The 18,204-nt window shown below is 51.3% G+C and overlaps 7 protein-coding genes across 7 annotated transcripts; 5 read left to right on the forward strand and 2 right to left on the reverse strand.

The window, feature by feature from the left end:
* Nucleotides 1–35: 35 nt before the first annotated feature.
* K460DRAFT_354746 (uncharacterized protein) lies at nucleotides 36–2,625 on the forward strand (the record flags this gene model as incomplete). Its single annotated transcript, XM_040931815.1, has 2 exons — nucleotides 36–309; nucleotides 359–2,625. The coding sequence occupies 2 exons, from the start codon at nucleotides 36–38 to the stop codon at nucleotides 2,623–2,625; spliced, it is 2,541 nt and encodes an 846-aa protein (XP_040787438.1).
* Nucleotides 2,626–3,249: 624 nt separating this feature from the next.
* On the reverse strand, nucleotides 3,250–3,633 carry K460DRAFT_286285 (transcription elongation factor spt4; the record flags this gene model as incomplete). The annotated part of the gene is made up of 1 exon (XM_040928872.1): nucleotides 3,250–3,633. The coding sequence occupies one exon, from the start codon at nucleotides 3,631–3,633 to the stop codon at nucleotides 3,250–3,252; it is 384 nt and encodes a 127-aa protein (XP_040787439.1).
* Nucleotides 3,634–4,896: 1,263 nt separating this feature from the next.
* Nucleotides 4,897–6,566, forward strand: K460DRAFT_99997 (Metallo-dependent phosphatase). The gene is made up of 2 exons (XM_040938868.1): nucleotides 4,897–5,358; nucleotides 5,411–6,566. The coding sequence occupies exons 1-2, from the start codon at nucleotides 5,037–5,039 to the stop codon at nucleotides 6,166–6,168; spliced, it is 1,080 nt and encodes a 359-aa protein (XP_040787440.1). The 5' UTR covers nucleotides 4,897–5,036; the 3' UTR covers nucleotides 6,169–6,566.
* A 116-nt stretch (nucleotides 6,567–6,682) lies between these two features.
* Nucleotides 6,683–8,006, forward strand: K460DRAFT_354749 (uncharacterized protein; the record flags this gene model as incomplete). The annotated part of the gene is made up of 2 exons (XM_040931816.1): nucleotides 6,683–7,013; nucleotides 7,102–8,006. The coding sequence occupies 2 exons, from the start codon at nucleotides 6,683–6,685 to the stop codon at nucleotides 8,004–8,006; spliced, it is 1,236 nt and encodes a 411-aa protein (XP_040787441.1).
* Nucleotides 8,007–8,845: 839 nt separating this feature from the next.
* Nucleotides 8,846–10,732, forward strand: K460DRAFT_416242 (amino acid transporter; the record flags this gene model as incomplete). The annotated part of the gene is made up of 6 exons (XM_040937784.1): nucleotides 8,846–9,055; nucleotides 9,128–9,178; nucleotides 9,300–9,699; nucleotides 9,765–10,177; nucleotides 10,252–10,290; nucleotides 10,340–10,732. The coding sequence occupies 6 exons, from the start codon at nucleotides 8,846–8,848 to the stop codon at nucleotides 10,730–10,732; spliced, it is 1,506 nt and encodes a 501-aa protein (XP_040787442.1).
* A 172-nt stretch (nucleotides 10,733–10,904) lies between these two features.
* On the reverse strand, nucleotides 10,905–16,017 carry K460DRAFT_416243 (uncharacterized protein). The gene is made up of 7 exons (XM_040937785.1): nucleotides 15,829–16,017; nucleotides 14,319–15,780; nucleotides 13,580–14,270; nucleotides 13,441–13,532; nucleotides 12,819–13,389; nucleotides 11,662–12,771; nucleotides 10,905–11,608 (listed from the first exon to the last, which is right to left on the reverse strand). The coding sequence occupies exons 1-7, from the start codon at nucleotides 15,935–15,937 to the stop codon at nucleotides 10,928–10,930; spliced, it is 4,716 nt and encodes a 1,571-aa protein (XP_040787443.1). The 5' UTR covers nucleotides 15,938–16,017; the 3' UTR covers nucleotides 10,905–10,927.
* Nucleotides 16,018–16,589: 572 nt separating this feature from the next.
* K460DRAFT_282391 (uncharacterized protein) lies at nucleotides 16,590–17,923 on the forward strand (the record flags this gene model as incomplete). The annotated part of the gene is made up of 3 exons (XM_040928565.1): nucleotides 16,590–16,608; nucleotides 16,656–16,755; nucleotides 16,933–17,923. The coding sequence occupies 3 exons, from the start codon at nucleotides 16,590–16,592 to the stop codon at nucleotides 17,921–17,923; spliced, it is 1,110 nt and encodes a 369-aa protein (XP_040787444.1).
* Nucleotides 17,924–18,204: the final 281 nt, after the last annotated feature.

Raw genomic sequence — 18,204 nt, forward strand, 5'->3', positions numbered from 1 at the left:
GCTAGGCCAATCACCCTAGCTCGAAGTCGACCGCGATGGATGACTCTGTATCGGAGCAATGTCTAGCTTCCATTACGAACCTGAAGACTATCTTCTTGATTCTCTCCAATCCGAGCAAACAGAATGGCCGAATACATCCTGGAGATGTGAATGATGAGCTGGAGAGATTTAGTTTATGGACTGGCAATATTGGAGCTATGCATCTCCCAGCATCTCCTATGTCGATCGAGTCGCGTCTTTCCGAGTCCAATGATGTTTTGATGCATATCCTGGAGTTGCTAAGCGACGTGAAAGAGGTCACTGGAGAGCGTAAGTTGGCTGCTTCGTTTGCTTCTACAGCTCGGATAACACAGTCTAGTCTTGGAGATAGTTTCTGGACAACGCGAAGGGGGTGCGACTTCCACACCTCACGATGATGGCGAGGACGAAGCTCAAATCGAGGAAACAGAGCTTCTAAAGGAAATTGGAGCTTGCGTCACACGTCTCTTCAGAATATCCAGTCTTATCCGCCAAGCGACACCCACTGATCTCTTTGCCAAAGCCTTAAGCCGAACTCGGTATCAGTTCGATGACCAGTACGATGTCGCTCATGTAGGCGAGAAGTACCCAAAGCTTGCGACCCATGGGTCCATATGCCTCCGAAAGATACTAGGTCGAGCCATAACCCGACGGCGACACTACCTTAGCTACATCCAAGACCACCGCGAGAAGCTTCAGAGCATACCCACTAATGTGCCCGAGGTTGTAGCATCCAAATCTCAAGTTCCCAATCAGCGGTTTGCGGCCATGAAACTACAGCCTGACACTTTCAGCCGGCCATCTACTTTTATAACGAAAGCTTCAAGTCTGGCACCGGGTAATATCACAACGCAGATGCTCACTGCAGAAGTAGACTCGAACTCCGAGAGTGATGCGAGATCATATACAACCATATCCAGTTCTGTTCAAGGGGATCTTGACTCCTCAGCTACTAACAGGATTCCAAAGCTTGCGGAGCTACAACCAGGGGCTAAGAAAGAAGTGGAATGTCCGTTCTGCTTTCGAATAAAGAGAATCAAGAACGAAAGAGTATGGCGACGACATGTTTACTCTGACCTCCGTGCGTACGTTTGCACATTCCCCAACTGCGACGCCCCGTATTTCAACGATGTTAATGAATGGTTCCGCCATGAGATGCAGAACCATCGCGTCAACTACACTTGTCGGTTCTGTCCCAGCGAGACATTCCGGTCGAGTGAGCAGTATCTCAATCATATCCGGAATAAACACCCGAGTTTATTAAAAGACGGTGAAGAGAAATCCCTTACCGACTTTGCCCGAACTCCACTCGAGAAGATATCCGCTCAAGAATGCCCTTGCTGCTCGGACTGGGTCGATCGTCTCAAGAAGAGGGCAGAGGTAGCAGAGATGCTGTCGAACACATCTGACCACATGATTTACGTTGATCCAATCATTTTCAAACGCCATGTCGCTTCCCATTTGGAGCAATTGGCGTCATTTGCAATCCCCATCAATCTATCTGGTGGAGAAGACGTCGATTCGAATGCGGCCGTTGAACTCGGTGCTGATCTCCGGAACAGCAGATCGAACAGTTTTTCCTCGTTGTCAAGTCTAGGCGACCTTGGAGGGAAATTGAAAAGGACAATACGGCTCGACGACGAAATGCGAAAATCACCGTGTTCCATGGGAATGCTGCTGGGCAAAATTCTGGGTAAATGGTACACCCTAGATGGCTCTAAGGCGACCAAGGTCTGTTCCAACTGCTACGACTGCAACTTCGCTCGTACACCGTTTGCCAGTTCATTCTCAAGGACTGACTACCAGGGAGCCATCGGTCAAGCTTGCGACTTCAACGATCCTTGGGTGCGCTTTGCGTGGCTCCTGACTGTGCAGCAGAAGCGACAGTCACTGGATTTACTTTACGACATTGACAAGATTATTGACAGTGAGCAACCTTGTCCTAGTGATCGAGCAGTAGGATTAGGCTCTGAACATTTAGCATGGTATGGCCTTGCCGAGCAAGAGTACGATTTAGACGTGGCCAAGTTCACATTATGTGAACGCGATGTTAAGTTGGTTGAAGCACTGTTTCCAAGTATCATCGGCTACTTCGCCAGACTACCGAAGTCGTCAAGAAACATCATATGCAGTCTCCGCATCAATTCTCGTCGTCATCCTAAGTATCTCGAACTGCTGGCTGAGTTAGATGCTGAAGCAGAGTTTCTCGGCAGATCACTAAACATCAGCGCCTTCATTGAGATGCTCCGTATGAACGCTTTACGAAGCGAGTGTCCTGGAAACATACCTTCAGTCAACAGGTTATGGCACTTCATGCCCAGTCTTCCTGAGTTCACAGTCTGCGAAGAATGCTACGAGGATATTGTTAGGCCTGTTCGCCAACCAGGAACTTCCACTATTCCAAGTCGTCTCTACGCCGATCTCCGAAGCATTCCTGATGAAGATCCAGAGCTTGGAACAAGCTGTTCCTTGTACAGTCCCAACATGCGTGGCGTCTGGGAGAGAAGCATTGCCGAGGAGGACTTTGAGTACCTAAAACGAAAGGCTGTAGTACGGAAAAGGTTAGAAGCTCGACTAAAAAGCATGTGGAGAAGAGCAAAAACTTGAAGGAGATAGTATCTAGCGGATACAAGCGACGGCGAAATCTAGCAAAGTAGTAGCGAGAGAGCGAGCGGATTCGTATAGAAGAATTGGGAATGTACGGATCAACTAAAATACTGAATCGCATCGCAAACACCTGGCATACTACAGCGAATGCCGATGATCTCGACCCCATTCAAGCTTGCAGCATGCAAAGACATATAGTTTAGACACCTACGCAGGGTTTTCTTTTTTGTGAGAACGAGAGTGTGGTATAGCAAGCGCTCCTGCCCGATCTAGCATGAAGACTGTGCCGTAGCCTCCTATTTGGACCACATAGCAGACTTTGTAGGGCCTTGATCCGAACATAAGAGTTTGGCCAATGTATGGCTTCCAAAGAGTAAGATGTCAACAAGCTATTCATTTCAACTTGAAGAGCGTGCAAAGATCTAAACGTTGCCACAGAGGAAGGACTTGCATAGGCTGAAGCATATTTTTGAATCTAATCTATCATGTAGGTCTGGTATTGATCCATACCCTTTTGCCAAAACTCCGTCGCTGAAGATGCTGGTAATCCTATGCATCGCAAATGATGTGTTCTTGCCCGAATTTCTTCCTCGACACACGTATTGTACAGCTCCATCTACGCTCTCAGTCCTTTGGAAGCATGTCCTGCTCGCTGCCATCCCTGGGCACATAGTTGATACCCGCGCTCTCCACAGCCGCGATGACTTCCTCTGGTAGAATGCCCTCGACCTGAGTCGCGTACACGCCAGGCACGTATCCCTCGAGCCGCTGATACCTGGCTACCCAGCTCCTCTTTGTGTCTGCCACGCTTATCAGGCCGTCAAAGACTTGTGATGTGCAATCGTTGACCTGCTCCGAGTTGCCGATCATCTCGAGGATCTCTTCGCAGTTCGGGCAGCCGTATGACATGAACTGCTGCTGGGTGCGAACGATGGAGCAGACCATGCAGGCGCGCATGTTACGCTGCTGGTTCGTGGAGATGGCGGCACCGCCGGGCAGCGAGGCCATGATACCGGTGTCTTGGAGGGTTTGGCTGGAGGGGCGATCGGTGCGCGTGCTTTGGCGCTGAGGGCTACCGTTTGCTGGGGTGAGATCGAGGGTCTGAGTACGGCGGGCAAGATTGGTGTCTACAGCTGCGTTTCCTGTGTTTCCTGCGGAAGCTGGACGAGAGCGAGGTATGGAAGAACTGGGAATGCGCGAGGGGGGCTTCTTGATGGGCCTTTGACGTGAGGGTCGCGGAGCGTTGTCACGGTTAGGACGTTCGATGGCTGAGAGGTCTTGTACCCTGTTGTTGTCGTCGTTGTCGGGAGGGAAGAGGGCCTCGGCAAGGGTGTTGCTTTGTTGAAGAGTCGCAGAAGAAGCTTGGCGAGGCTGAGAGAGCTCTGGGTCTGGGTCTAGCTTGGGCGAATTAGAGTGGTTTAGATGCTCGCGTGTGCCTGTGGGATCGACGTTCTCCAACTCTGTGGGGGCAAGACACTGCTCCTTGGCCGGGCTACTCTTCTTGAAGACGGTGTTTTTCTCCTTCTTGCTGGTAGTGCGAGGAGGACTGATCTCGTCCGAGTCGGAGTCGACCAAGATGTATTTGTCGTCTCGGCTGGCCGTCTTGACCGTTGCTCTACCCTTGCGGGCCATGGCTTGGTGGTTTGCCGGGAGCGCTGGTTGGTGGACGCGTTAGTTGATCCTTTAGTGGCAAGGCGAGGCGACAAGGCGGGACCGAAACGCTTGCTTGATAACTTCTGGCGGTGCGGGAGCTTGGAAGAGGCGCGCTACAGCTTTCACCATACTTTTTTTTTCTAGTTGCGCGTCACTACATTGCTAGGGAAACTGCTACAAACACACCATAGTTTCCTTTTTCGTCATCCTGCAGGCTGCAGCAGCTACCCGTCGCGCCTTCTCGAACCGTACCGTTGTGCCCTCGCATACCCCAGCTGGTCCCGCAGTCCTCAAACACACATCATGGGGAACCCACAGGAAGAAGCGACCGAGTATAAGAACAAGGGCAATGATGCTTTCCGAAACCAGGCCTGGGACGATGCCTTGGAATTTTACACAAAGGCGATAGAGGCATACAACAGAGAACCTTCCTTCTACACCAACCGTGCTCAAGTACGTCGTCTTGGAGGTCGTTGCACACAAGCATATCCCTAACTCCGCATGACTTAGACATACATCAAGCTTGAACAGTACGGGTACGCAATACAAGATGCGGACACTGCCATCGAGCTCGAACCCAACAATGTCAAGGTACTGTGTCTCCAATTCGCCCCCACCAACATGACGACTTACTGCAACTCTAGGCATTCTACCGCCGCGCCTCGGCGAACACGGCCATACTGAAGCACCGTGAGGCTCTCCGCGACTGGAGGCTCGTCGTCAAGAAGGCCCCCAACGATGCCCAAGCGAAGCTACGCATGGCAGAATGCGAACGGGTGGTCAAGCGAGATGCCTTCCTCAAGGCCATCGAGGTCGATGATGCGCCATCGGCAGCAGAAGGCCTAGATATCGAGCACATGGCAGTAGACTCTTCGTATGACGGTGCAAAGCTGGGCGACAAGATGACATTAGAGTTCGTCGAAGACATGATTGAGAGGTTCAAGACCGGCAAAAAGTTGGCCAAGAAGTACGTGTACCAGATCATCGTTGCCGTTATGGATATTGTAAAGAAGGAACCGACCATGGTCGAGCATGAAGTTGAGGAGGGTCATGAGATTACAGTCTGCGGAGACACGCACGGTAAGTCTAAGACGAGGCGCTTATTGCAACATGTCTCACTGACCATTCTCAGGTCAATTCTTCGATCTCATGGAGATCTTCCGCCTCGCTGGCAAGCCTTCCGAGACGAACTCGTTCCTTTTCAACGGCGACTTTGTCGATCGAGGATCCTGGTCCACTGAGATTGCGCTTCTGCTGTACGCCTATAAGTGGCTATACCCTGACAAGTTCTTCCTGAACCGCGGAAACCACGAAACGGACGACATGAACCGAATGTACGGCTTCGAGGGCGAATGTAGGGCAAAATACACCGAGCGCGTGTTTAAGCTATTCTCAGAGTCCTTCTCGATGCTTCCTCTCGCGACGCTCATCGGCAAGAAGTACTTTGTTCTCCATGGCGGCCTGTTTTCAGATGACAAGGTCACTCTGGATGATGTTAGGAAGCTTGATCGTTTCAAGCAGCGGCAACCTGGCCAGGCTGGTCTTATGATGGAGATGCTGTGGACTGACCCCCAGACTGCGCCTGGACGAGGACCCAGCAAACGCGGCGTCGGTCTCCAATTTGGCCCTGATATCACGAAGCGATTCTGCGAGAACAACGGCCTCGAAGCCATCATTCGATCTCACGAAGTCCGCATGGGCGGTTACGAAGTCGAGCACGATGGACGCTGCATCACCGTCTTCTCTGCACCGAACTATTGCGACAGCACGCACAACAAGGGCGCCTTCATCAAGATTGGTCCAGAGTACAAGCTCAAGTTCACTCAGTTTGAAGCAGTACCGCATCCAAATATCAAGCCCATGGCATACGCGTCAAATGGTATGATATAGAAGGCCCGGATCGTACTGGGGTTCAGACATTGTCTTGGTTATGTAGCGATGCATTACTTCGGTGTTCTTTGGCGCATCAGCAATTCAATCAAGATGAGGTTAGGGGCTCATTTGCATTCAAGGAGTGATTGGCGACAGGAACGGGGAGAGCGTCCGGGTGTAACATAGGCAAAAATGCGGAGGCAGGAATGATGGAAACCATGTATGAGCGTGTATGCGCATTTTAAAACCCCCTCTTGAACATGGACACGTCCGCCATGCTTGAAGCTCGACACGTTCTAGATATGATGCAACGAAGCCTGCTAAATGCGATGCCCCTCACACGCGACCCCACGTGTTGCACCCGCATCCCTGCACACCCCAAACAAATCCGGCTGAAGGTAAACAAGGGTCGATCCGCCCATCATATGCGGCCAACACAGCGGCAACGATGCGTAATCCCATCGCATACTTCACCAACGCACTTCTCGAGTGATGCGATGTGAGAGCACTTTCAACTCCTGCGAAATCTATCATGTCGCCATATCAACAAATCTTCTCCACGAACGCGATCCTGAGCGTATGGCGCAATCTACGCACCAGCCGTGATAACAATGACCTGTATCTTACGCTTCAGTATCATGCCGATGATGCGCGGGGCCAAAGTAGCAAGAAGTATGGCAAGAGCAGTGCAGTCGAGTCTACACAGGACGGGACAGATGGAAAGACGGTCGATGTTGGCGGGAAGAGCATCGGCTTCGTGGTGCCATGGCGAAGCATGCAGGCCCAGAGAAGGGAGCTGAGAGAGAAGGAGAAGGAGCTTGCTGAGGCCTTGGTGGTTCTTGCTGGAGAGGTTGCGTTTACCGGTAAGGCCGTCCTCGCATTTGCATCTTCCATAGAGCGTCTCATGCGCTCCCAGTCGAAACCATGCGCCATGCTAACCTCGTACTCAAGACCTGTCTCCAACCCTGCAATCATCTCTCACGCAAAACCCCCTCATCCAAATCCGCCACCTCGCTGCTGGACTCTCGCGCCAGATGTCGAAGATCGAGCTTCAAATGGCCGACAACGCGCCTTTCGCAAACGGCAAGAATCTATACACGGGCGGCGAGATAGCACAGAGATTCCTTCCGACTATCCAAACTCTGTTCGAGCAACGGCCCATACCACAGCGCATGATCTTCGAGCTCTTGATGGAGCTAAAAGACTTGGTGTATATGGGCATGGCAGGGTGCGAGAAAGAAGTGCTAGAGTGGGAACTAGATGGCGCGGGCATCGGAGCACTAGAGGAGTTGGACGATGCGATTGTGCGGGCAGTCACACCTGCTGTGCCGGCTATAGAAAGTGTACAGGGACAAGAAAAGGAGCCAGGACACAAGAGACTGCTTAGACGCAAGGCGTCATCCATGTCCGTCATATCGTCGCAGCAACAACCGCAGCAATTCTCCCTCCTCGCTGCCCCAGAAGATCTCCTCTATGCCCTAGAGTCTCTCGAAACAACCGCCCTCGCACTAACGCACCTCCCCATCCCCATCCAAGACTTCTCCGCCCATGCTATCATCACGCTCCGGCGTCTCGCACCGCGCCAGACCCTCTCAGACTTCTCACAACACAAGAAGAGGAGAACGGGGAGGTGTGCAGAGTATGCACGCTGTATGAAATGGGCGGGTACGTCATGGCGTCAAGGCGGCGGATGCAGGCGTGGGTGTAAGAACGAAGACGAGGATCCGGAGAACTTGCCCAGTTGGCACAGGAGCAGTCGGTGGTTTGATGAGAAGGGGAGTGGGACGGTTATGGTTGGGGGTGGAAGGGCAAGGGCAAGGGATGACAGTGCTGTGAATATGAGATTGGGTCCATGATATACTGGCCCGTTCATGAGAGTGTGTGGTGGGATTTGGAAAGGGCGTTTTGGAGTTGGGTTCGGGGGTTCGTCGACTGGGCTGGTGTTCATGGCGTTTAAGATACCCTTTCTATTTCAATGGTTTCTCTCGGATTACTTCTCCTCGAGTACCTTGTGCTGATTACTCGGCGAACGACTGTGTGATTAAATTCTAACGTGTGGAACAGGGCTTTTTGAGCAGATGTAGAAGTGCCTCCTAATCCGCAGAGACTCAAGCCATGCCCCACTTTCACTGATTTGCACACCCTACCAAAAGCATTGAACAACCGTTCTCGAGCTAAACAAGCGATATCAGTATATCTATCTCTATGTTTTAAATGCGCGGCTACAATTGCTTCGGAAAAAAAACCGAGGCTCGTGCCGTGCCGCCCTCCACCAGAGCTTATCGACCGGCAGATGCAATGCCTTTTACGACCCCTCGCAATGTCCCAATTCGGGATCACAGCGTATCAACTTCTAGATTACCATGGCGTACAGCAGGAGTAAGCTCCGTCTGCTTACGCTGCTTGATTGATCGTCCTCAGCGCGTTATACTATTCGTTGTCGTAGATTAAAAGGCATGCAGGGCAAAACTTAAGATTTGGACAGAGCCTATGCCCTGGGAACGGTTATTGAGCTATCGCTCTTCTGTAGAGTCGAGGGTGTTGGCACGATGGGTATGCATGCAGGATGCATATTGCTTCGTTGCTATAACAGCAGAGCTACAGACGCTCTTTCGTTTCCATTGCTTACAGCAATCTTTCCGCTCACGACTTGGTGATTAGACATACCGAGTCGTGTGCTCTGCCTTTCCTTGACATGACGCAGGATAGATCCGAACAACAGGGCTCATTGGAAGTTCAAGAGGTGCCCAGCGAGCATGGCAGCCTCGTCGAGAAGAATGGAACAATCGGTGACCAGCGTGACATGCTGCGCATGGGCAAAACCCAAGAACTAAGGAGGAATTTCCGCTTTGTGACTATCTTCGGATTCACAATGGTTTTAATGGCAACATGGGAGGCGCAATTGGTAGCTTACCGATCCTTCAGGCGCTCATAGGCAGCGAGATACATGACGATGGAAAGCTAATACTGCTGATAGAGCGCAAATGGGTTCGGCCTCGTCAATGGAGGAACCGCAGGTCTGATATGGGTGTACATCGGTACATACCTTGGGTTTCTGGCGCCTATTATCTCCATGGCCGAAATGGCATCGATGTTATGTCTCTCCCCACCTCCTTCCTCCCCAAGTAGGCCTTCTCATTTGATAACAGGCTCCCACTACCGGCGGTCAATATCATTGGGTCAGCGAGTTTGCGCCGCCTTCAGGCCAGAAGTTTCTGTCCTATATTGTTGGCTGGCTCTGCGTTTTAGGCTGGCAAGTCGGCAATACTGCCGTTGCCTTTTTGAATTCACAGCAGATCCAAGGTCTCATCATCCTGAACAATCCCGACTATGTCCCGAAACGATGGCATCTTACCTTGCTTGTCATTGGCGTCATCACCTTCTGCCAAGTTTTCAACACGTTTCTGGCTAGCAAGTTGCCACTCGTCGAGGGAATCGTTCTGATTCTGCACTTTGCGGGCTTCTTCGCTATCCTGATCCCCCTCTGGGTGTGTGGAGAGAGGAGCGACGCGAAGGAAGTCTTCACTACCTTCACGGATGGCGGCGGCTGTACGATTCCACGTTCCCATTCATCTAATCTTAAACATACACTGACTTGATACCTCCACATGTAGGGGGTAACATCGGCCTATCCTGCCTCGTCGGCATGCTCTCCCCCATCTTCTCCCTCATAGGCCCCGATTCCGCAACCCACATGTCCGAGGAACTACGCGACGCGTCCAAATCCCTTCCTCGAGCCATGATAGCAACCGTCCTCGTCAACGGGGCCATGGGCTTCGTCATGCTCTGCACATTCTGCCTGATGATTGGCAACAACGTGGAAGAAATCCTCGCGACGCCTACGAAACAGCCGTTCATCCAGGTCTTCTATAATGTGACGCAGAGCAAAGCAGGGACTAATGCAATGACGGCGATTCTGATTGTCCTGGCGATGTTTGGCTGCGTCACTAATATTGCGACGAGTTCGCGCCAGATTTGGGCTTTTGCGAGGGATAACGGATTACCGTTTTCCAAGTGGCTTGCGCATGTGAGTTTGACGTTGGTTTATCAGCTCGACACTTGGTACATGGTTAGTTCATACGGCTACTAACTTCCACATAGGTCCGTCCCGGTTGGGATATCCCTTTAAACTCCGTCATGGTAAGAGGAATCAAGGAACATGGGATACACGCACTTAACTTCTCGATAGATCTCCTATGCAGTTGCAATCCTCCTATCCCTAATCAACATCGGATCCACCGTCGCTTTCAACATCGTCACCTCGCTCGGCACCGGCGCACTTCTCTGCTCTTACATCGTTTCCATATCCTGCGTAACTCTGAAGCGCTTACGTGGCGAAAAGCTTCTCCCATCGCACTTCTCACTCGGGCGTTTTGGTCTCCCTATTAACATCTTCTCGATCCTGTTTCTCTCGCTGGCGTTCGTTATGATATTCTTTCCTACAGTGCCGCATCCATCTCCCGCGGCAATGAATTGGAATGTACTAGTTTTTGGAGTGGTGCTGGTGTTTTCCATTTTCTATTTCTTAGTGAGAGGGAGATACAGGTACGATGGGCCCGTGGCATACGTGAAGAAGAGCTAGGGATTTCTTTTGGCGTGAAAGATAGCCAAACGAAGTCTCAGCAAGGGAGCAGTTGAGCAGTTTGCCCTACTTCTATCAGCGTGCTCTAATTCGGTGCGAATCTTGTCATGAAACTCAAAAGGAAGCTTAGTTGATTATCCGATGAGATAAATCAATGCATTCTATACCGGCTCACCATTACACTACGTACCCTATTTACTGCCCAGCACTCTCCAACCAAACAACACTCCTCGAACTTCCCAGCGCCATGTCTCCAATCCCCACCGTACTACTCCTCACGTCCGGCACCACCATGACGGACTCTCCATAACCCAGGTAATCCGTTTCGCAACTCAACACCGGAACTTCACCCGCACCAGCTACAGCAGCCGTCGCAGTACCCTGAGATTTACCGTCATCCTTTGGCTTGACATTCGCACGTATCTCCAGAGTAGGCAAAAGCGCATTACCCGGCTTCAAAGGAATGAGTATAATCGGCCACTCACGCTGCTCATCTTCTTTGGCGGAAAAATGCGCTCGGCGTTGGCCGGCGATGAGCCATGTCTCTGGGTGTGCTTCAATTGTGTAGACAAAGTCAATTGGATCATCGGCTGCGGATATGTTTGCGGCAGCGGTGAGGCTTGCAGATGATGCCCAACGACGAGTGTGCGAGATGCGCAAGTTTGCCATGAGTGGTTGACCGACAGTGGCGATTGCAGAGAGCGATGAGACAGAGGACGGGCAGGTGAGATTCAAAGAGGCGGTATGGAGAATGTGCGTTTGTGGTATCGAGACTGTGATGACCATGCGGCGCGGTGGGTAAGGAGATGCTGGGGCGGTTGCAGGCATCGCAGTCTCCGAAGACGAGGATTTAGAGAGCAGAATCGTTTTATGTTGCTATTTGAAGCGTCAGTACACGGTGTAAATAAATTAGGGGTAGTTAGTTTCACCTCATGCCACTGCTGCAACCATGCCTGCGTCTCACCACGAATGACATGCGGTAGACTGTCCAGACATTCCGCCCAACCTAGGTCCTCAAACAACCCCAGATCAAGCTTCTCGAGCAGCGCAATGCTTTCGAACTGATGTGGTAGGATATCGTTCTCTAGTCGGCTAGCAAATGTGTCCGTGAGTAGATGTGCAAGTCGATATACAGGGCTATCGATGACGGCATCAGCGAACAGCTTCCGCACGCGATCTAGAACATCCTCATTTAGACATCGGTACTCTACCGACAACGATAAACTCCCCGCGTTGGGCAGTCGACTTTGGCGTTTCGATGCAGTGTCTGCAGTTTTCTTGGTGATTTTGTATGTGACCGCAAATGGCTGCCTAGGAAAGACAAAGACGGGCTCCTTTGGCCTCTTAGGCGCATGAACGTCAAATTCTTCTGAGCCTTGCAGTTCCACGTCCAGAAGCTCTAACGGCACCTGATTCGCTGTTTTAATATTAAACTTCGAGAAGAGTGACTTGCTTTTGAAGTGGTCATGCACGTTAACATCCAAGGGAAGGTCGACCGGAATCGTAAAGGACGAGGTGTACTGGAATTGGCCATGTTCGGTGTGGTAATATACTTCGATCCTGACCGTGAGATCCTGAAGAATAGTTTCCATGTCATACGGTACTTTGAAAGTCGTAGTAGATTGAGCGGCCATTTTTCCAATCATAATAACTCCAGGGCTGGACTTATCCTCAATCTTGATATCTCCAGCAGTCACACTCACATTCGCAGTTCGTAGCCGCAGCCCAGCAGAAGCAGACTTGAGTCGAATTTCTGCACGCGTGATCTCGTTCCAACCACTCGAGCACTCGACCTCTATGTGACGTGGTTTGTCGATGTGGAGGAAGTGCGAGAGATATATTCGAGCCTGGAATGCTTCCGAAGGCGGGAAGCACAGTACTCGCGCTTTCTTTGCAGCTTTGAGCGAGTGCGCGGACACCGAAGTGGTGATCCCAAGGGGTGTTGTTGCTTCGGTCTTCGCCAAAGGTTCGTGTACGAAAACGATACGCGTTGCCTCCAGGACGACCTGATCCACCATATACGGTCCGGTTGTGTTCACCTGCTGTTCATTAGCTACTGTTTACAATATACAGAGAGTCAACTGACCGTGCACCCAAGCCACATGCGATTCAAGCCTTTCTTCAATTGCGTAGGCTCAGAGCTTTCAAGCCATATGTCCTTTCCCAGTGTCGAAGCACTGACTAATCTGACTTTAGCTGCCCGAATTTTGACTTCGTCTTCAAGAAGATGACGGAATTGGAGACGTAGTTGGAACCCATCTTTGTCATCGTAGTGACGCACGTACGGCTCGACGGAGGTGTCACCAAAATACTTGGCCATCTGAACCGTCACATCATACGGCAACTGCTGCGAGTAATCGATGAGTTCGTTGAACACACCAGTGGTGTCAACTTTATCATCATCCAGCCAGTCACAAGGCGTATCGGATAATTCGTTCGCGCTGGCTCGCGAGGTCGTGAACGACATCCTGCTTGCTGCAGATTTTGCTAGCAAATCAAGCAACGTTCGAACGTACTCATCCTTGCGGTTGAGCTTCTTCAGGCAGCGCGCGTACATCTTCAGCAAGGTAGTCTCCACGGTGTTCCATCTACTCTCTGCAAAGAGCGAGGCCATGCGTCCAAAATACATTGCCGCTGCTGCGAAGTCGCCAAGCTCACTGTGATTGTATCAGTAAAGGATGATAGCACTATCGAATGAACGCCCTTACAATCGAAGGGCAGCCAAGTCCCCAAGTACGCTTTCTGCTGATTTAGTCTGCCCTGCAGCCATGTAGTGCTTGACAATCAGGTCACTCAGTGTCTAGAATCGGTCAGTATTCCTTCGAAAGATTCATTCAGCTGCCTTGCCTCATAGAATTGCCGGAACTGCTCGACGGATGATACTGCAGTGATCAAGACATCTGTTAAGATACCTGCAGTAGACGCAACGGATTTGCCTCCCTCTGGAACATTCGCGGTTTCTTTCTGTGGTGTGTTCTCTTCTTCTTCATCTTCCTCCTCCTCAAGATCGACCTCAGTAAGCTCTTCCTCTAGGTTTAATGAGGGAAGGACAGCGGCCCAACCGATGTTCCAACCCAAAGCTTTCCCAATGTGCTCGACTAGCCGCCTCTGCACGGCGAGTAGCTGCGCTCTTGTCCCAGCCAGCTCTTGTAGGCCATTTTTGGTGGAAGCAATCGAGTTTGCTTGATTTGAATGGGATCGATCTTGGTACTGTCCGTTCTCAAAGACTACTTGACCACTGGCCGTGGGTTGAGCATAGGGCATATCTGCTGTCGCTCGGCCGGGGGTCAAAGAGGATGACCGAGATGGATGAATCATAGACTTGGGCTCCGAAACACTGGTCTTTTGCTCCTTGTTGCGGCCATTAAATGATAGACTCTTGCCCGACGAGCCGGTTGACCACTCTTTGGAGAGTTTAGTAAATGGAAGAGATGTCGTAGACGTCTCCCGCAACACTTGCTCGAGCGCAGCAAAGGTCCATGACCGTACAACATTATCAATCAGATGAGTAGGAAATGTGGTTTCGTGTGCTTTTGCCCTAAATAACATGAGTATCAAGATGATCATCAGGTATTCAGGAGCTTACCCATTGGTCAAGTCGTCTCGTAGGAGCCGACCAGCGAATGTAATGAAGTTGAGTGAACGGGAGCAGAGTTCAGCAAGCGAAAAAAGATCCTCGGAGTCACTTGATTGACCGCCAGACTTTGTTCCGATAGAGCTGTCATCCATTGATCTCTGAAGCGTGCTAGCATTGGGTCTGGGCTGTAGCTTTGCTGCGAGGTCGGACCTTGCCGATAGCGAGTTACCTAATCTCAGAAGTAAAAACATCTGACGTGCGAAAATGTACAGTCTGAAGTCGAAGACAGAGATGTTATTTCCCAGGATCAGTCCCCGGTAGTCTTTGTTTTGCGCGTTGATCGGCTTTGCATCATGGAAGAGCGCGTGCGATTCCTCACTATCTTCTCCTTTGTTGTCGGTTCGCTCTAGAAGCTTTGTTGTTTTCTCATAAAGATCGTCGGTATAGTTCAGCAAGACTCGTCCTTGTGTCCCGCTGCCGTCAGTCGCCTGGTCGCGAATGACAGTGTCTAGTCCAATGGAAAGCTCATCGTATCCCAACAAGGCATCCTCGACTAGACCGACACTCTCGAAGCCCCTAGCAAGGCCTTCTTTCAGAATGAAGAACGTATTGAAGTTCCAGCCTGGAAATGAGCGCTGTGCATCGTTTTTGCGAATGTCTTCTTCATACTGGCTCACCCGAAGATCGAAAGACAGCAGAATCAGAATCTTGAACTTGGCTATCACGTCCATCCACGCGCGTTCCTGTTCCTGAGGGCTCTCGGCGATCGGTGGAGAAGTTACCGGCGCTGGTGCTGGCAGTAGATGTGGAGGAACTCTTTCCTTTGGCAGTCGAATTTGCGCAACGCGATCAGGTGCTGACTTTGTAGAGATGTTGAAATCCGCACGTAGCTTCTCGAGCAAGGTGGTGGTACCACGAGTCCATCGCGAGGTCGCACCGGTCTTCTCTTTCTCGCCGGTTCCACTGCTAGAAGACCCGCGGGGCTGACTAGAAGCCGGGGTATTAGGCACCACGACATGTAAAATCATCCACTCGAATGCATCGTGATCTTCTTGCGTACTCGATGAGCTACTTTGAGAAGGCGGTGTGTGCTCCTTCACCCATTCTCGGATCTGCTTTCGCGCGGTAGCCTTGTACGTATCGGAATCATCACATCTCAGGAGGTAAACCTTTAGATACGGAGTCTGCCGTAGGCCAGGGATCTGATGTCGTCTCTCTTTTTTCTCTTTTGCGGGCGGCCTAAGCATTTCCTCGGTCGTCCGAGTCGGTATTCCCTGCGGAGGTGCCAATCCCGATGATGTAACTCCCGCATTATGTGCAGAATCTTTGCTGGGTACTAAGTCAACATGGAGAGAGTCAATGGATCTTAATGGCCTCGTGGGAGCTTTCCAGTGTAGATTCCGAAGCGGGAGTCGAGCAGCCAAGTCTTCCTGGATTAATGGGAACACTCCAGATGGGTCATGGTATTCGACTGCAGTGTGTAAGTACGAATTCAGATGATTGTTCGCAAGGTCCATACCCGTGACTTTGGAGCTGGATAGGCCGTCCATCACCGTAGGTTCGGCGTGATTTTGCCTAGAAACATCTGCGGCACCCAAGGTTGGCGCACCATTTCCAGCCACACTCATCAAACACGCGCGCTGGAGAAACGAGGTAGAGATATGTAAACAAGCTGATGGATGACGTCTGTTTTACTTTGCGGTTAGCGATGCCGCCAGGAGATGAACGTTGCACTTGGGAGGCTTGATCCGCTAGCGCTTGGGCCATACTTCTTAGACACTAGCTCCTCGCTTACTGGACGGCCAAGGCGTCACGTGAAACGGTCTTCATAGCAATGATCACATGGCTGAAGCCTCGTCGTCTCTTCCCCGTGATTCGCAGTTGCTCTTCTTTATTATCGCACATATAGCCAATCGCGCATATGCTAGCTGGCCTTTATCCCGCCTGCGTTAGCCTCGCAGTTTGCCGTGTGGCATGGATTGAAATGATGCCTTGCTTCGGTGCCCTGCAGATGTCGGGCATCGTATCCATCGCATTCGGGATTCCATGACACCGTGCGCTGTCTTCAGACTGATGTGACACTGCCTCAGCGAGGCTTTCAACCTGTCAACCTCTCGCGTATTTCGTGTTCTTTTCATGTGTGAGCCTTACCACGTATCTGGCTGGATATATATGATGGTGCTTGTCCGCATGTTCTATTCGGATTCAGCTAGGATATCTTGAACTTACGAAGCTTCTCATCTTGTCTTAATCCTATCACAACAGCTCAAGTCAGTCAAGATGGGGATGGGAGATTACTGTGAGCTGCCAATCTTCTTCTGTTTCACTCATTCTAACATTACCCAGCACCAGGTAGCGTGTGGTACTACGCGCCGAACAAGGTTGCTCCGATCATATTCATCGTCCTGTTTGCCATATCAGGAGTTATCCACGCTTGGCAGACCATGTAAGTGTGACCTGTTGCTTGATCACGGACATCTCCGCACTCAAAGTAGGCCTCTACAGATAGGCGATAGCTCAACAAGTAGTCCTGGGCTGTATGCGCTTTTATATCTTTTGTTCCCCTTGTTATTGCCTGACTCGAAGCTGTCCAAGACGTCGAACCTCCCACTAACACCTCCAGCAAACACAAATCATGGCGCACCACGCTCCTCCTCCCCTGGGCAGCCCTCCTCATGATCTCAGGCTTCGCCGTCCGTCTAGCAGGCGCCTACAACACCGACAACCTAGCCTACCTCGTCGCCTCGACCGTACTCATAATGTCCGGTCCCCCCGTCTACGCCCTGGTAAACTACTTCATCCTCTCCCGCATCCTGTACTACATCCCCTACCTCGCACCCCTGCACCCAGGCCGCGTAGCCACCACCTTCGTCGGGCTCGACGGCGTGTGCGAAATCCTAATCGGCAACGGAGCCTGGCGCATGGCAAACAGCAGCATGACGGACGCCCAGCGGAGACTCGGGTCCAACATGGTGACCGCTTCGCTCTGCCTGCAAGCAGCCTTATTCGGCGCTTTTGGCCTCCTCGCCGCGCAGTTCCACCGCCGCGCGAGTAAAGCCCGCGTGCTGAACAAGGACCTCAAAGTCGTGCTGTGGGTCATGTATGTCAGTGCGACTATCGTGACAATACGCTGTATCTACCGCCTGGTCGAATACATCAAAGGCTGGCAATCCTCCATCTACCAGAACGAGGTGTACTTTTGGATCTTCGAGGCAGTCATCATGTTTGTTAATACCGCGCTGCTGAACGTCTGGCACCCGGGGAAACGCCTGCCCAAGTCCAATTCTGTTTTTCTGGCTAGGGATGGCGTGACGGAGCGGCGGGGGCCCGGGTGGGCGGATGACAGGCCGTGGATTGTGACCGTGTTTGATCCGTTTGATCTGTGGGGGTTGGTTAGGGGGGATGATCAGAAGATGCAGTTTTGGGATATGAGTGATGCGGAGTTGGAGAGGGCGAGGTTGGATAAGAAGACGAATAAGAGGAGTGTGGTTTCTGGGGCTTTGGATCCGTTCCATCTCTGGGGCGATACGGGGTATGTTGGGAAGCATCTTTCGAAGACAAAGAACAGGAAGGTTGAGACGCGTGGTGGACGAGAACCGAGGGATGTTGTCTAGAAAGGGCTGGGGATATATTCGTGAATTGGGTACGATGTTCAAACTGTTTCTAGTCGTCCTTTCTTCTACTATAGGCCATATACCCGCAGGAGTTGTAATGTTATCATTCTTTCAACAGGAGCATCCTCATCAGTTCTATTCAGAACAGGACGAAATGTGTTACGGGTGGACAAGGAGCGGAACTTGAGATTCGTTGAAAACTAGATTCTCATGGTCGCCTTGGTATATATACGGTAATGCTAAGGAGGAATCGCCAGACGCCATGCTAAATGCTAAATGCC

Source organism: Cucurbitaria berberidis (assembly GCF_010015615.1).
Source record: "Cucurbitaria berberidis CBS 394.84 unplaced genomic scaffold K460scaffold_3, whole genome shotgun sequence".
Lineage (NCBI taxonomy): Eukaryota > Fungi > Ascomycota > Dothideomycetes > Pleosporales > Cucurbitariaceae > Cucurbitaria > Cucurbitaria berberidis.

What these genes read in the sequence shown, in the direction of transcription:
- K460DRAFT_99997 (XM_040938868.1), top strand. Translation starts at nt 5,037, where the DNA reads ATGGCAGAATGCGAACGGGTGGTCAAGCGAGATGCCTTCCTCAAGGCC. An exon ending in AGTCTGCGGAGACACGCACG is followed by an intron (nt 5,359 to 5,410) that starts GTAAGTCTAAGA and finishes GACCATTCTCAG; the next exon opens with GTCAATTCTTCGATCTCATG.
- K460DRAFT_416243 (XM_040937785.1), bottom strand. Translation starts at nt 15,937, where the DNA reads ATGAGTGTGGCTGGAAATGGTGCGCCAACCTTGGGTGCCGCAGATGTT. An exon ending in CGAGACGACTTGACCAATGG is followed by an intron (nt 14,271 to 14,318) that starts GTAAGCTCCTGA and finishes CATGTTATTTAG; the next exon opens with GGCAAAAGCACACGAAACCA. An exon ending in GACTTGGCTGCCCTTCGATT is followed by an intron (nt 13,390 to 13,440) that starts GTAAGGGCGTTC and finishes ATACAATCACAG; the next exon opens with TGAGCTTGGCGACTTCGCAG.